The sequence below is a fragment of the Dysidea avara genome, chromosome 3, assembly GCF_963678975.1.
Source record: "Dysidea avara chromosome 3, odDysAvar1.4, whole genome shotgun sequence".
NCBI classification, from domain to species: Eukaryota; Metazoa; Porifera; class Demospongiae; order Dictyoceratida; family Dysideidae; genus Dysidea; species Dysidea avara.
The window spans coordinates 25,846,221-25,861,659 of NC_089274.1; the positions used below are offsets into that span (position 1 = coordinate 25,846,221).

The window sequence follows — 15,439 nt, forward strand, 5'->3', positions numbered from 1 at the left end:
AATTACATGAAAATAACAAGGAAAAAACATCCTGACCACCTGGTAGACTCCTGTAAGCGTTCGAGCGTAAATTGGATGGCTGCAGGTTCGAGGCTACCTAGGTCCAGCCATGGATTTTTTCTCCTTTCTCCAACTTTTCAAACACATCTTAAGTAACTAAAGTCTTTGAGCAGGCTATAGGACCAGGTGTCCTACAGACCTTCAGCACTTGTGCTGTAAAGCATTAATAAATAAATATGTATCGCGCCCCTTCCTCTACTTTTTGTACAGAAACTATTCAGCTCACGCGAAATTTTTTAGTAGCTAGCTACTTGCGCAATATCATTACGCGTTCACTCGTCATGACCTACCTCCCTGAAAGTGCTCGTACCTCGGTTCGTACGATACCATAACCTCACACCAAGAGTTCATAATATATATACTCAGTATAAATATATTATGAACTCTTGCTCACACCAGTCCAGAGTTCGGGGTAACACGTGGGCGCAAACCTCCTTTTACGCCGCTGGCATTTTGATTAGTTGGGCGGCGCTCGCATGCTAACTGACTCATATCAAAACATATGTATGGGATTTGTCAAATCAAGCATTTTCAGGTGGTCAACATTAAAAGTTTTCAAACACTGGGTTAAACCTTTAAAAATTAAGAATTATGCATTAAATAAATCTAAAATCTGTTTAATATCCTTTTTGAAACCTCAACTTGGTAAAACAGGCTGATCATAAAATCTCATCATTCCTTGTCATTTTTTGTCCAATACAAAATACATGTATTTTACACTACACGCAAAAACACCAATTGTGACCGGATTTGCGAAAAGGTACCTTTTCCACACATTTGACATAGCAGCAAACAGAACGATATAACATGTGACTCCTTATACTGATTAACTTGCTCTTATCATCACAATGTAGCCAGATACTGTAGCTAGATTCACTGAAAAATTTAAGCAATTATATGCCATGATCAAAAAGTTATGAAGCTTTAAAGTTCAAAAAATGGGTCAAATTTTGTGTGTGAAAAAGGTACCTTTTTGCAAATCCGGTCACAATTTACAACCTTTAACTCGCAAAATTTCTGCAGCACACCATACAATAAAAGAAAGCCCTTGAATTTCTCTATCCAATTCCGACCATACAAATGGGAAAATGTCGCCATAGCGACAATTACTTACTGCTGATGATGACATAACACGTGCTCCATACATTAACATATTGGAAAATTTAATTATCTCGCTGGGAAAATCCCAATTTACAAGTTGTTATACTCAACCAAATTTGCTAAATTTGGTATCATTCTACGCAGCGAAGGATGCTTAATAAGACTCCGACCGTACAAATAGTTAAACAGGTTAGGTTATAGAAATATGTTTAAAAACACGTGTTTTTATGGGCATTGTGAACACGTAAATTTTGCGGTACAAGGCTCCTTTCTAGCTTCCCCTTCGTTACTACACAAAGAACTTACACATGAATCGAATCGCCTTTCATCAAGGAATTTGATAAACCAAATTTCGTGTCCGTTAACCAAAGTACGCGGAAGTTATGGCGCCTTGTTTAGAGGACGGTGTTATTTTATACGAAACGGGCGTAACCCATCGGAAATCCGGAATATCTTACACAAGTTTTGATATGTATATAAGAGCTGTCACATATCAGGAATAATAGATTATAAGATATCAAAAAATTGTAACGAGAAATATGGCACAAGGTGATTACTCCACTCACAACACTAAAGTTGAGCTGTCGTTCTCATGTACGGACCTGTTGGACATGGACGTCTTTTCGAAGAGTGACCCCTTCATCGTCCTCTATCAACACACTGGACAGGTGGTCATGGCCACTTCGAAGAGCAGCTGGTTGAAGTTGGGACGGACCGAAGTCATTTTTGACAACCTTAATCCGAAGGTTAGACCTGATATGAATAAAGAGGAAAAACTAAGAGAGCAAGTATTACTAAAGGAGCGTTGGAGCTTGATTTGTTCCGGAACTGACAAAAAACATATTAAAATTCGTCGTGCCAAACTCTATGTTAAAGGCCAAATTTATGGTGAAGTCATTAATTCAACTTTCATACCTAATCCCAGAACTGAATCGTTGAATTCTTCCAGCGACAATTCTACTATGGAAGTTGGAAATGGATCCGCATCCAACAATGATACACCTACATATTATGTCCAACCATTTACTAACAAATATCGGATGTACAGACCCTAAATGTCAAACAGTGTCAAGAATATAAACTCTTTTTCCTTCACTAAATTTATGGCACTTGGCTAATGTTTTGTAATTATGATTAATATCTGTGCGTTACAATCTTTTGTAGATTTCTGCACAGTACTTATATAATAATAATAATAGTTAGTGAGAATGTACCAAGGACTTAGGTAGTCCGGCTCGCGTAGCCAGACCGCTTTTTTCCGATTTTGTGTGGGCGTCGGGAAAAAAGACGCCCACACAGAGGCACACACAAAAGAAAAAAAGCGGTCTGACTACGCGAGACTACCAAGGAGGTGTGTTTTGTGTGTGGTTCAGGTGTGTGAGGGCGATAGCTAGACAACTTGAAGTGAAAACGAGCAGTCCATGATGGTTCTACGTGACCACTCTCAGCTACGTGTTTCTTTTTTTGTCTAGTTTGCAAAGACATTCGTGGTTGACTACCATTTTGAAGAGGTACAACATTTCAGTGTAGCAGTGTATGATGTTGATGATAAGAAACATGTGGATGACCTGTCCAGACACGACTTCATTGGAGAGGCTCAGTTCAGACTTTCTGATGTGGTCACTGCTGGAAAAGTGCTCACTAAACGACTAACATCATCAAGTGAGTACCGTACTTATCCTTCCAGCATTTAAAGCATGCACCATACTTCAAAGGGTACAACATCTCTAGCAATCACATTTGCCCTTCAGCTAGCAGTCATAAATCAAAAAATCACGAGTGATTTCTGCCAATGCAAACAATTAGAAAACTACCCTTACAAAACGGATTGCAGAGCTCAAGTGACACAAAACTAGTGTTTATCATGAACTATATGACCTTCAGAACCCAGTACGTAATCATTCTACGGCAATCGTGCATGAATTTTCAAATCACAAATCAGGTTTCAAATCATATGGACAGATTGTAAAGGTGTTGCACCCCTGAATATATACTGTGCCCTTGTACATATATGCTGTGCCATTCATGTAAACTTTAGCAGATCACTAAATTTAGTTCCATGAAGAAAAGAGCGACTGTATTACATATTGGTTTTATAATGTGTAACTGGCTGAACAAAAAAAAACCTCGTCATGTTTGCAAATGCTAAAATGTTGCTACTCTTTTTTTTCCCTCAAAATATTTAGTCAATGCATTTTCACTATATTATAAGCATGTGAAAAAAAGATATTGTATACATGCAATTTTTGAGGGATGTAATTTTCGCAGATTTCACGGTTGCTTGACTTTCTGAGAAATTTTCATCCTCGAAGATTATGCTTTCTAATAGATAACCTCAATGAAAAATGACTGATCCTCGAAAATAAACCACGAAAATCCTGAGATTTGTCGATCCGTGAAAACTACGTACCTCAAAAATTTGTACGTATACGGTAATATGTTATCCAGGAGTTTATTGGTTTGAACAGTGCCATCTTCTAGAATAGATGCTGTTAGCAAATAATGCTAGTGTACATTGTGTGAGGGATACTGTATTGGAAAAACTGGGCTCGAGCATTGTTCTAGAAATATATTGCCACAACCTTAGCCACAGCATACCTATCAAAGTTCTCTTACTTACAATCTGATTGCAACATTTCAATCCCTTTGAAAACACGTACGATGTGGTGTACCAGTGTAAACATCTCCACTTCCATAATGACCAATTCTCAAAAAATTCCCCTCATCTGTGAAAATTGTTGCCCTTGAAAACACCCTACTATACAGTATTGAAATGCACTAGGTAAAAACTACGTGTTTTAATTGCTTCAGCATGCAATGAAACGAGTGTCAAATCAAAACACTATCCGATTTGCCTGTTCATGAAGAGTAAGAATGTATTCACTGAAGGGAAGATTAGTTGTTTATGATGTTGTTTATGATGTGGAAGAAAATTTAACTGCCCTTGTTCCTTTTTTTGGACACATGGAGGAATATACATGTAGCACTATACCTTGATGGATTCATCTGTTTATGGGCTGCCAGTCTAGTCCACCAGGCCAGTCCAGGGATTGTATGCAACTGTACAACCAACATAATTGGCTGAAACCTTTCGCAGTCCATTTCTTTGTTATGAACATGACAGGTTTTCACACAGCTGGTCACATTTGAGGGGGGAATTAATGTTTGGATAACTAGTATCTCCTCATTTCATTTTTAGAATTTTCTTTTTGCTGTTTCTATGTTTGGGCTAAGTATAATAATTTTTTGATCACACAGAATATTTTACAAGGCCTTTTCTGTGTCATGATATACAAACATGGCAAGGTCATAGCAAGAGATGATAAGACCTTGAAATAGTACGGACTAGTTTTGCTATAGTGAAACTGTCAGTATCAGTTAACCCATTATTATTATTTCCCCGGTAGCATGTCAGTCTTGTGGTTTCATCCACATCAATGGAGAAGAAGTGGAGGAGTCTAAATTTGACATCACCATGCAGATGTATGCTAAGAAACTGGACAAGAAAGATTTCTTTGGGAAAGTATGATCTAATCTATGGCATGTGTGTCATTTGGGTGATATCATATTTAGCTATTGTTGAGTGGGCTGAGTTACAGGGTTACAATTTCCTGTTGGTGTTAAAGTCTAGACTAGCTTGTGACTACCCATAGTGTTTAGGGAGTGTAATATGATATTGCAGGGATGCTTTATTACATGTTATCTCATCCACAGTCTGATCCGTTTGTGGAGATAGCTAAGGCACAAGAGGGAGGAGTGTTCACTGTTGTCTATCGGAGCCAACCCATCATGAAGACACTAAATCCCAGGTGTGTTTAGTGTATCAGTGTTCCTTATCTCTTGTGAGCCCCTAACCAAGTGATGTTCACTATATGTCCATGTCAATGTGCAATAAATGGTACGAGAAGTTACTTATGGTATAGTGATCAACCTAGTCACTAGTGCTGGGCGGTATTGAAAAATAGCAAACGGTATACCTTCCATAAAAAGTATCACAGAATTAATGTAAAAGCATTAGTATTAAAGTAACTGCCATTTACCTCAACAAAGCACCAAATACCAATGGTAGGTCAGCAAACCTCAGGTACAAAATACCATAAACAAACTTGTTTACATAGTTTGGTTAGCTGACTACATCAGCACCTGCCTACAAACATTGTCACATGTCTGGTTACCTTCTAAACATGGGATGAAACAAGCCCACAGGGAGGCCATAGTGCCCAAACGGTATGGCGGTATTAAAACCATTGTGACTTAAATATCACAGATTACTAACATGGTATATCGCCCAGCTCTACAGTAGTCACCATCTTAATAGTCATTTATTATAACAGTGTACCATATGTGAATGTATGGTATATCTCATGTCTTCAGTAAAACCAGCAAGTCCCAAATGTAGCCAAATTGTAGTTTATGACCTCGTTAATGAGACCATGCATGTTGCTATAGTGACCATGTCAAGTTGATCCATAATATAGCTATAAGGTGTACTTTATATGGCCTCATTCAGTTTATAGTTATAGTTATGCATACAACATGAATATAATAAGCACACAAGAAATTGGACATCTTTTCTATTGGAAATCCTCTCTTATGTATAGTTGGAGAGAGTTTGATATAACTATGCAGAAGTTATGTAGTGGGGACTGGGACAGAACATTACAGTTGAGTGTGTATGACTGGAACAGGTTAGCAAGGACAGATCTGATGATGGTGTTGTTAATGATATTATTTGTCCTGTTGGTTACCAGGTCAGGGAACCATGAACTGATTGGCAAGAACACTTGTACTTTGCGTGACATTACAATGGAAAGGTACTGTGATATTTTGCTGCTTGTATTTTTGTACATTCGTATTGTGTTGGTACTATGATTATTGGTATACCGTGATTGATAAAGCACTAAACTTGGTATAATAATTTGCTTGATTCATGCTATTTCATATTAGATATGGTGCCATTAAAATTGCTAATCATATTATGCTCAAAGAACCTGACAATCAAAAATATTGGGGAAGTCATAAAAGTGCTCGATAGTAAATTTGCTGGGACTTTGCATCTACGTAGGCAAGCAAGGGATGGTCACATCCAAAGCTGATCAAGAGAGGTGTCCATCTAGGTCGTTACAGAGGGTAAAGGTATTCAAAGCCATAGTTGTACGATATATTGTTTCTATTGGATTGTGTCTGTACTTTTTGTACTGAAATATTGGCTCCATTAGAAGTGCAGTTTAATAGTTTCCAAACATACCTAAAGGCAACGTATCTCAAATGATCTACGCAACTTCCACAGAAATTTAGGTGCTCTTAAATGAATGATTTCATTAAAATTTGTCGCTTAGTTGCTCTACTATTACTCAGTCTGATCATTTCGTAACTATTTGTGTAATCATTGTGTAATCTCCGGTTTTGTTTGTATCCCAAGTTCAGAAAAAATATGGCACTCAGGGGTGTTGGCCTAAATCTGTTTGCATAAAGAAAGTTGTGTTAAGATTTAAGTAGGTAGTTCACTCATGACACTATTGTATATGACACTTATATTATAAAGGTTATACAGTTTTGGCTATGGGCTGTGTGTATTTGCAAGAAATGATTGTGTTGCAAGGTTGCTCATACTATAATATTGTCACATCCTTACACTCTTGTGCAATATTCAATAGCCTTGTCTTACTTTTGAAATACTTTGCTATAATGGTGATTACCCAACACCTGTAGTGCTATTGTAAGGATATAACAGAAGACATAACACCTACAGCATGTGATGATCACACGGATAGTTTACAGTAGTAGTACTATTGAATAAAGCCTATTGGTCAGCTACATTTAAAAAAAGATCTACTTGAAGAAAATATTAACCATCAGAAATATCTTGTATTGGTGGAATTGTAACTTTGATTGTCAAATTCACATGTACCAATTGCATATAATGTGATCCTCACAACTGATGATGAACTGTTGTTGTTCTATTATCACAGAGGAGGTAACATTACTCAGTTACAGATGATTCATCCTCACAAAAAGGCCAAGAAAGGTTACAAGTATCAAAACTCTGGAATTCTGTATTTCCATCACGTGAGGTAAGCAGATAGTAAACACTCTGTAGCAAGTGAATTTGGGGAAGGAGTAGTACTTTTAATATGAAACAAAAATTTATGATTTTTATTTTCAGAATTAGTAGTGACCAATATTTTATTCTATGATGCAGGATTGATGTTTTGGATGTGTGCAATTTTATATATTTGTAGGGCAACTCCATCATATAGTTTTGTGGACTACTTGAGAGGTGGATGTGAAATAAACCTCATTGTGGCTATTGACTTTACTGTAAGAGTTTATCTAATCCAAAACAGCCAAGCTGTAAAAAAAGTGTGCGGCCCTCAGAAAGGCTATGGTGAAAAAAGATGTGAAATCCAAGGTGGCGGCCAAGAAATGGCTGTGATGGTAGGTTAATGGTAAAATTTTTAATAATGACAATTCAGGTAAATTTTGTGAAGCGGCACAAAAATTCACCTGAATTGTCGTTATTAAAATTTTTACCATTAACCTACCATCACAGCCATTTCTTGGCCGCCACCTTGGATTTCACATCTTTTTTCACCATAGCCTTTCTGAGGGCCGCACACTTTTTTTACAGCTTGGCTGTTTTGGATTAGATTTCATTTCTTTTTGTATTTGTATACCCCAAAGCCGGCCTATGGCCAGCTTTGGGACTTTTTTAACTTATGTTTTTTTTCTTTACTACAGGAAGACGAAAAGATGAAGTAGATGTACTTTAAATATTTTATCAGTAAATGTACAAATTATATATGTGATCGGATTTGCGAAAAGGGGTCTTCCACACACATCCAATTTGCCAACTTTGACAATTGATAACTTCAGATTGGAAAGAGCTATTGCTTTGAAATTTGGACAGTGGTGATTTCTTTGCAGCTGAACTCTCTACATGATAGTTTCTTTGTAGCTGAACTCTCTACAAGGTAATTTCTTCTAGCTGATCTCTCTACAGGGAGATTTTTTGTAGCTGAACTATCTACAAGGTAACTTCTTCTAGCTGATCTCTCTACAGGGTGATTTGTTTGTAGCTGAATTCTTTACAGGTGATTTGTTTGCAGCTGAGCTCTTTACAGAATGGTTTCTTTGTAGCTAAACTCTCTACAAAGTAACTTCTTCTAACTGATCTTTCTACAGGGTGATTTGTTTGTAGCTGAACTATCTACAAAGTAACTTCTTCTAGCTGATCTCTCTACAGGGAGATTTGTTTGTAGCTGAACTCTCTACAGGTGATTTGTTTGTAGCTGAATTCTGTACAGGTGATTTGTTTGTAGCTGAATTCTGTACAGGTGGTTTCTTAGTAGCTGAACTCTCTAAAAGGTAACTTCTTCTAACTGATCTTTCTACAGGGCAATTTGTTTCTGGCAGAATTTTCTACAGGGTGATTTCTTTGCAGCTGAACTCTCTACATGATGGTTTCTTTGTAGCTGAACACTCTACAAGGTAATTTCTTTTAACTGATCTCTCTACAGGGTGATTTGTTTGTAGCTGAACTATCTACAAGGTAACTTCTTCTAGCTGATCTCTCTACAGGATGATTTGTTCGTAGCTGAATTCTGTACAGGTGATTTGTTTGCAGCTGAGCTCTTTACAGAATGGTTTCTTTGTAGCTGAACTCTCTACAAGGTAACTTTTCTAGCTGATGTCTCTACAAGGTAGCTAGTTTGTAGCTGAACTCTCTACATGGTGGTTTCTTTGTAACAGAACTTTCTACAAGGTGACTTCTTCTAGCTGATCTTTCAATAGGGTGATTTGTTTGTAGCTTCACTCTCTACAAGGTAACTTCTTCTAGCTGATCTCTCTACAGGGAGATTTGTTTGTAACTGAACTTTCAAAATGATGGTTTCTTTGTAGCTGAACTCTCTACAAGTTAACTTCTTCTAGCTGATCTCTCTGCAGGTTGATTTGTTTGTAGCTGAATTCTGTACAGGTGATTTGTTTGCAGCTGAGCTCTTTACAGAATGGTTTCTTTGTAGCTGAACTCTCTACAAGGTAACTTCTTCTAACTGATCTTTCTACAGGGCAATTTGTTCGTGGCAGAATTTTTACAGGGTGATTTCTTTGCAGCTGAACTCTCTACATGGTGGTTTCTTTGTTGCTGAACTCTCTACAAGGTAACTTCTTCTAGCTGATCTCTCTACAGGGTGATTTGTTTGTAGCTGAACGATCTACAAGGTAACTTCTTCTAGCTGATCTCTCTACAGGGAGATTTGTTTGTAGCTGAACTCTCTATAGGTGATTTGTTTGAAGATGAACTCTCTAAATGATGGTTTCTTTGTAGCTGAACTCTCTACAAGTTAACTTCTTCTAGCTGATCTCTCTACATGGTGATTTGTTTGTAGCTGAATTCTGTATAGGTGATTTGTTTGCAGCTGAGCTCTTTAAATAATGGTTTCTTTGTAGCTGAACTCTCTCAAGGTAACTTCTTCTAGCTGATGTCTTTACAGGGTCACTAGTTTGTAGCTGAATTCTCTACATGGTGGTTTCTTTGTAACTGAACTCTCTACAAGGTAACTTTTTCTAGCTCATCTTTCTACAGGGTGATTTATTTGTAGCTGAATTCTGTACAGGTGGTTTGTTTGCAGCTGAGCTCTTTAAAGAATGGTTTCTTTGTAGCTGAACTCTCTACAAGGTAACTTCTTCTAGCTGATGTCTCTACAATGTCACTAGTTTGTGGCTGAGCTCTCTACATGGTGGTTTGTTTGTAACTGAACTCTCTACAAGGTGACCTCTTCTAGCTGATCTTTCTACAGGGTGATTTGTTTGAAGCTGAACTCTCTACAAGGTAACTTCTTCTAGCTGATCTCTCTACAGGTAGATTTGTTTGTAGCTGAACTCTCTACATGATGGTTTCTTTGTAGTTGAACTTTCTCAAGGTAACTTCTTCTAGCTGATGTCTTTACAGGGTCACTAGTTTGTAGCTGAATTCTCTACATGGTGGTTTCTTTGTAACTGAACTCTCTACAAGGTAACTTTTTCTAGCTCATCTTTCTACAGGGTGATTTATTTGTAGCTGAATTCTGTACAGGTGGTTTGTTTGCAGCTGAGCTCTTTAAAGAATGGTTTCTTTGTAGCTGAACTCTCTACAAGATAACTTCTTCTAGCTGATGTCTCTACAAGGTCACTAGTTTGTAGCTGAGCTCTCTACATGGTGGTTTTTTTGTAACTGAACTCTCTACAAGGTGACCTCTTCTAGCTGATCTTTCTACAGGGTGATTTGTTTGAAGCTGAACTCTCTACAAGGTAACTTCTTCTAGCTGATCTCTCTACAGGGAGATTTGTTTGTAGCTGAACTCTCTATAAGGTGATTTGTTTGTAGTTGATCTCTCTGCAGGTTGATTTGTTTTAGCTGAACTCTCTACAGGCTGATTTGTTTGTAGCCGATCTCTCTACAGGGTAATTTGTTTGTAGCTGAACTCTCTACAAGTTGATTTGTGTGTAGCTGATCTCTCTGCAGGTTGATTTGTTTGTAGCCGATCTCTCTACAGGGAAATTTGTTTGTAGCTGATCTCTCTACAGGGTGATTTTTTTGTAGCTGACCTCTCTTCAGGGTGATTTGTTTCTAGCTGATCTCTCTACAGGGTGATTTTTTGTAGCTGACCTCTCTTCAGGGTGATTTGTTTCTAGCTGATTGTTCTACAGGTTGATTTGTTTGTAGATGAACTCTCTACAGGGTAATTTGCTTGTAGCTGAACTCCTTACTTTGTGTCTAGTTTGTAGCTGATCTCTCTACAGGGTGATTTGTTTGTAGCTGATCTCTCTACAAGTTGATTTGTGTGTATATAGCTGATCTCTCTGCAGGTTGATTTGTTTGTAGCCGATCTCTCTACAGGTAATCTGTTTGTAGCTGAACTCTCTATAAGGTGATTTGTTTGTAGCTGATCTCTCTGCAGGTTGATTTGTTTTAGCTGAACTCTCTACAGGGTGATTGCTTGTAGCTGAACTCCTTACATTGTGTCTAGTTTCTAGCTGATGTCTCTACAGGGTGATTTTTTGTAGCTGAACTCTCTTCAGGGTGATTTGTTTCTAGCTGATCTCTCTACAGGTAGATTTGTGTTGATTTGTTCATTGCTGATCGCTCTAAAGGTAATTGATTTGTTGCAGTTGAACACCCTGCAAAGTGTTTTGTTTGTAGCTGATCACTCTAAAGGGTAATTTGTTTGTAGCTGAACTCTCTCCACAGTATCTTGTGTGTAGCAGAATTCTGTGTAACTGAATTCTCTAGAGAGTGACTTAATTGTAGCTGAATTCTCTACACAGTGCATGACTTGTTTATAGCTGAACTTTCTTCAGTGTGACTCGTAATGTTCTGAATCTCTATAGTGGTATATTTGCTTAACTCTCCACATGGTGACTGTCTTCTTGCTGAACTGTCTATAAGATTAACTGTTTGCAGCTGAACTCCCTACAGAATAACTTGTGATGTAATAAAATTCTATAATGGAGTAAATAAATTAGCCGAATGCTCTATTAGGGTGACTGTTCTATTAGAGTATCTCGATCTCGCATTTGCTACAAGGAGTTGGCTTTCGAATCATAACTCAGTGGTTTGTAATCCGATTCTTCTGTACTACTGGAAGGACTTTCTATGAAGATTATTCCAGCTATACACCGATTTTCAGCTCATTGCTCTAAGCGGTTTGCCTAGTAGGCGTGAAAACTAATACTTTTTATTCATAAAAATCGATCGCGTAATTGTGACACAGGTTGGGTTTTGTGTCATATCTCCGTGGTCTTTATCTCGATTCCTTTCAAATCACCAAAAGGCACTCCTATGATGGTTACTCCATCTACATAGCAATTTTCAACTCATTCCATGAAGCGGTTTACCCTGTAGGCGTGACAACAAATCGATCTTGTTTTACGCGAATAATCGGGCATAACTCCTGAACCATTCATCGGATTTGTACCAAAGTTGATGCTAGGATTCGCCTTTGGACTCCCTTTCTGTGTGCCAAATTTCAAGGCGATCGGAGTACGCGTTTGCTTGTTATAGCAATTTTTGCAAGTGTGCGAAAAGACGAAGAAGAAGAAAAAAAAACAAAGAAAATAAAACGAAACTTTGGCAGCTCGTATCTCGGAAATGGCTGGAGCGATTTCCTTCAAATTTGGAATGTAGACTCCCTTGGTTGGCGGGCAACTGTGTAGCAAATTTGGTTCCAATCAGATAAGTGATCACCGAGATACAAAGGTGTGAAAATGACGTTTTCGTTCTTCCTGTCAATATACTCACGGTGTGGCGCGCCGGCTTCTTGGGCCGCACGACACACTACCGTGTGTCTTGATCCCATAATATATGAAATTTTATTGAATTGTGTTATTTTGTTTATATAGGGCTCCAATGGTAAACCTGCCAACCCTAACTCACTACACTATAACACTCCTTACAAGGTATGTATAAATGAAAACGTATAAAAAAAGATGCCCATCAACCTCAGACAATCTTCTTATAACAGTAGAATTTCATCAAATAAAGTAGTCCCATAGTGTCCATTTTAAGGGGTTCCACTTTTATAAAATTGTATTCTTACAGTGGCATACATACTGTCAAAACACTCTAATAGAACACACACTTGTTTTACAGGACAATGATTATGTGTCAGCCATCAAGTCAGTGGCCACCATATTAGCTGATTATGATTCTGATCAAATGTTCCCTGCGTTTGGATTTGGTGCCAAGTCACCTCAGTTTGGAGGTGTGTCTCACTGCTTCCCTCTCAACTTCAATTTCAACCAACCGGAAGTGAGAGGTGTCCAGGTAATGTATGCTCTATTAGAGTATATGTGACCAGATCTGCAAAAACTTGACACAATCACACAAGCCTAAATTTACAGTATAAAGCAGAATACAATGAGTGAAATGCTTCCATATAATTATTAAAGAAAATTCATAATTTTTAAAAATGTTTTGTTCTTAGTCAAGAAAGAGGTTAACAATAAAACCTGGATATCATCTTGTTTGCCTACTCAAGGGGAGCTCGAAAATCTTTGTTTAGTTGCAGTAGACACAAGGATACGGAAGTTATGGGTGTTTGTTTACGTCACATTGAAATGATAGTATGCATCAATCTTTCTTCACTGATTTTTCCATTGTCTGTAATGAAGAAAGGTGATACTAGGAAAACCTTACCCATTAATCAATTCCCCTACTCATGGCGAACACAATGGTGCAAATTTCAACTCCATGTGTCATTTTGCTTGTAAGTACAACTATTTTGGTAAGCACCTTCCCCCCCTCTTACTTCTGTACAAATCGATGTTTCTGTTGTTGCTACTTTGTAGGGCTGTAACTCCCGAAGTTATTTCTGTATCAGGCTGAAAGTTTTCCAAAACACGAAGTAGATTATAATATTTAATAAACAGGAATTCGAAAAATGTGTAATTGTGTCGGGTTCACAGATGCGGTCATGTATTGGTGTTTTGTGTGCTATGATGTTGACCAACAAAATTTCCTTTTCTACAAGTCAAACAATTTATATTTACAAATTCCTTTGTATAATGCTGTGCTCATACCAATGCTGGTTGTTTACCTGTCCACAATTCTTTTGTATCCTGGAAATCAATTTAAAGCCACTACTATCCTCAATATCATTCATCGGAAATAATTTTGTACCTCAAATATCTTTGCATACGGTATAAGTTGTTTAAATACAACAAAAAGATGTTGGTAGAACATGTGCTGTTTAACTCTTCTAGTAGAGATGACTTGGAAAAGAGGTTCATTTTACTATCATTTTGTAACATAGGGCATACTGGATGCTTACCACTACACTTTGAACAATGTGGAGTTGTATGGACCAACAAACTTTTCTATAATAATGGACAAGACTATGGAGTATGCCACACATGCTGGACAGAATCATCAACACTACCAAATTTTACTGATCATTACTGTAAGTATGTGTGTGTGGAGGGAGGGAGGGAGGGGGGGTGTACTCGCATCCTTGAGTGTGTGTACATGTACCAACATTCTGTTACAGTTTTTTTTTTAACTTCCACTTGCATTGCACCAGTCTACCAGGCTGTATTAATGGTGACCTGGGAAGGAAACACCAACTGTCCATGCATCACACTACATGTTAATGCCATTAATCATTGTGACTGTTATTTACAGGATGGCATTATCACAGACATGGAGAGAACAATTGACAAAATAGTACAAGCATCCACCCTACCATTGTCTATTGTGATTGTGGGAGTTGGGGCAGCTGACTTCACTGCTATGGTAAGTTGGACTTGTCCCTTTATTGTAAACTATTAATTGACAATACAGAAGTGCTTACAGCATGACTCAGTTCTCTAACTGGGTTGTGCATGTACACTATCATTTTATGGCACAACATAGAACATGTCTACCTACCATTTGTGTTCTATAGGAAATACTTGATGCTGATGATGTCCCACTGATAGACAGAAATAATGTAAAGATGGCCAGGGATATTGTCCAGTTTGTGCCGCTGAGATTATTTAAAACTCAGGGAGCAAATTTCTCCTTGGTACATAGAGCTGTTTTATAATACAGTGATGTAATCTTTTTGCTATTGCAGGCTCGAGAGACATTGGCAGAGATCCCAGGTCAGTTTATTGAATACATGAAGAAGAGAGGTGTCAAGCCAAATCCTCCTGTGTCACGGCCTCCTCAGCTTCAACAACAACAACAGAATTCATCCCAGCAGTTGGTAACAGCACCATATCCTCCTCCCCCTCAAACTGCACCATACCCAGCACAGCCTCCACCATATTCTACCACTGCCCCTGTATATCGCTCTACACAGCTCACTTCACAGCCTGCACCATATGCTAACTCACCACAATACACATATCCTCAGAGCACTGTACAGTAACACTATATGATTATATGTAAAACTGCATTTTTATATTGTCAAAATAATTTAAACAATAATGTAGTACCATTGACCATTTATATATTGGTTATAGCTCTATGTACATATGCAATTGCATAGATAATGTCTATGGCAAAGTAAAGACTTCCATTCAATTTATTCTCTCATACACTGTGTATAACTTCATGGTTTGTGGGAGAGTGATTTGTGAATTCCTCCTATATTGCTTGGTGGGAATTACCGTAATTAGCTTTTTTTTCTGCTGCAAAACAATTTTCGTATGCAAAAATAATTACATGAACTTTCTAGCAAAATTTTTTCCAATAGATCAAGATACTCTAATAGAGCAGTCATGTAAGTAACCTTGTGAAAAAATGTGTATAATT

The 15,439-nt window shown here is 37.8% G+C and overlaps 1 protein-coding gene across 1 annotated transcript; it reads left to right on the top strand.

The window, feature by feature from the left end:
• The first annotated feature begins 1,615 nt into the window (after positions 1 to 1,615).
• On the top strand, positions 1,616 to 15,126 carry LOC136250476 (copine-9-like). The gene is made up of 14 exons (XM_066042682.1): positions 1,616 to 1,907; positions 2,634 to 2,823; positions 4,569 to 4,684; positions 4,876 to 4,970; positions 5,763 to 5,849; positions 5,913 to 5,975; positions 7,134 to 7,235; positions 7,404 to 7,482; positions 12,544 to 12,600; positions 12,794 to 12,967; positions 13,956 to 14,102; positions 14,324 to 14,434; positions 14,586 to 14,705; positions 14,757 to 15,126. Exons 1-14 carry the CDS (start codon positions 1,701 to 1,703, stop codon positions 15,051 to 15,053), a joined length of 1,845 nt encoding a protein of 614 aa, XP_065898754.1. The 5' UTR covers positions 1,616 to 1,700; the 3' UTR covers positions 15,054 to 15,126.
• Positions 15,127 to 15,439: the final 313 nt, after the last annotated feature.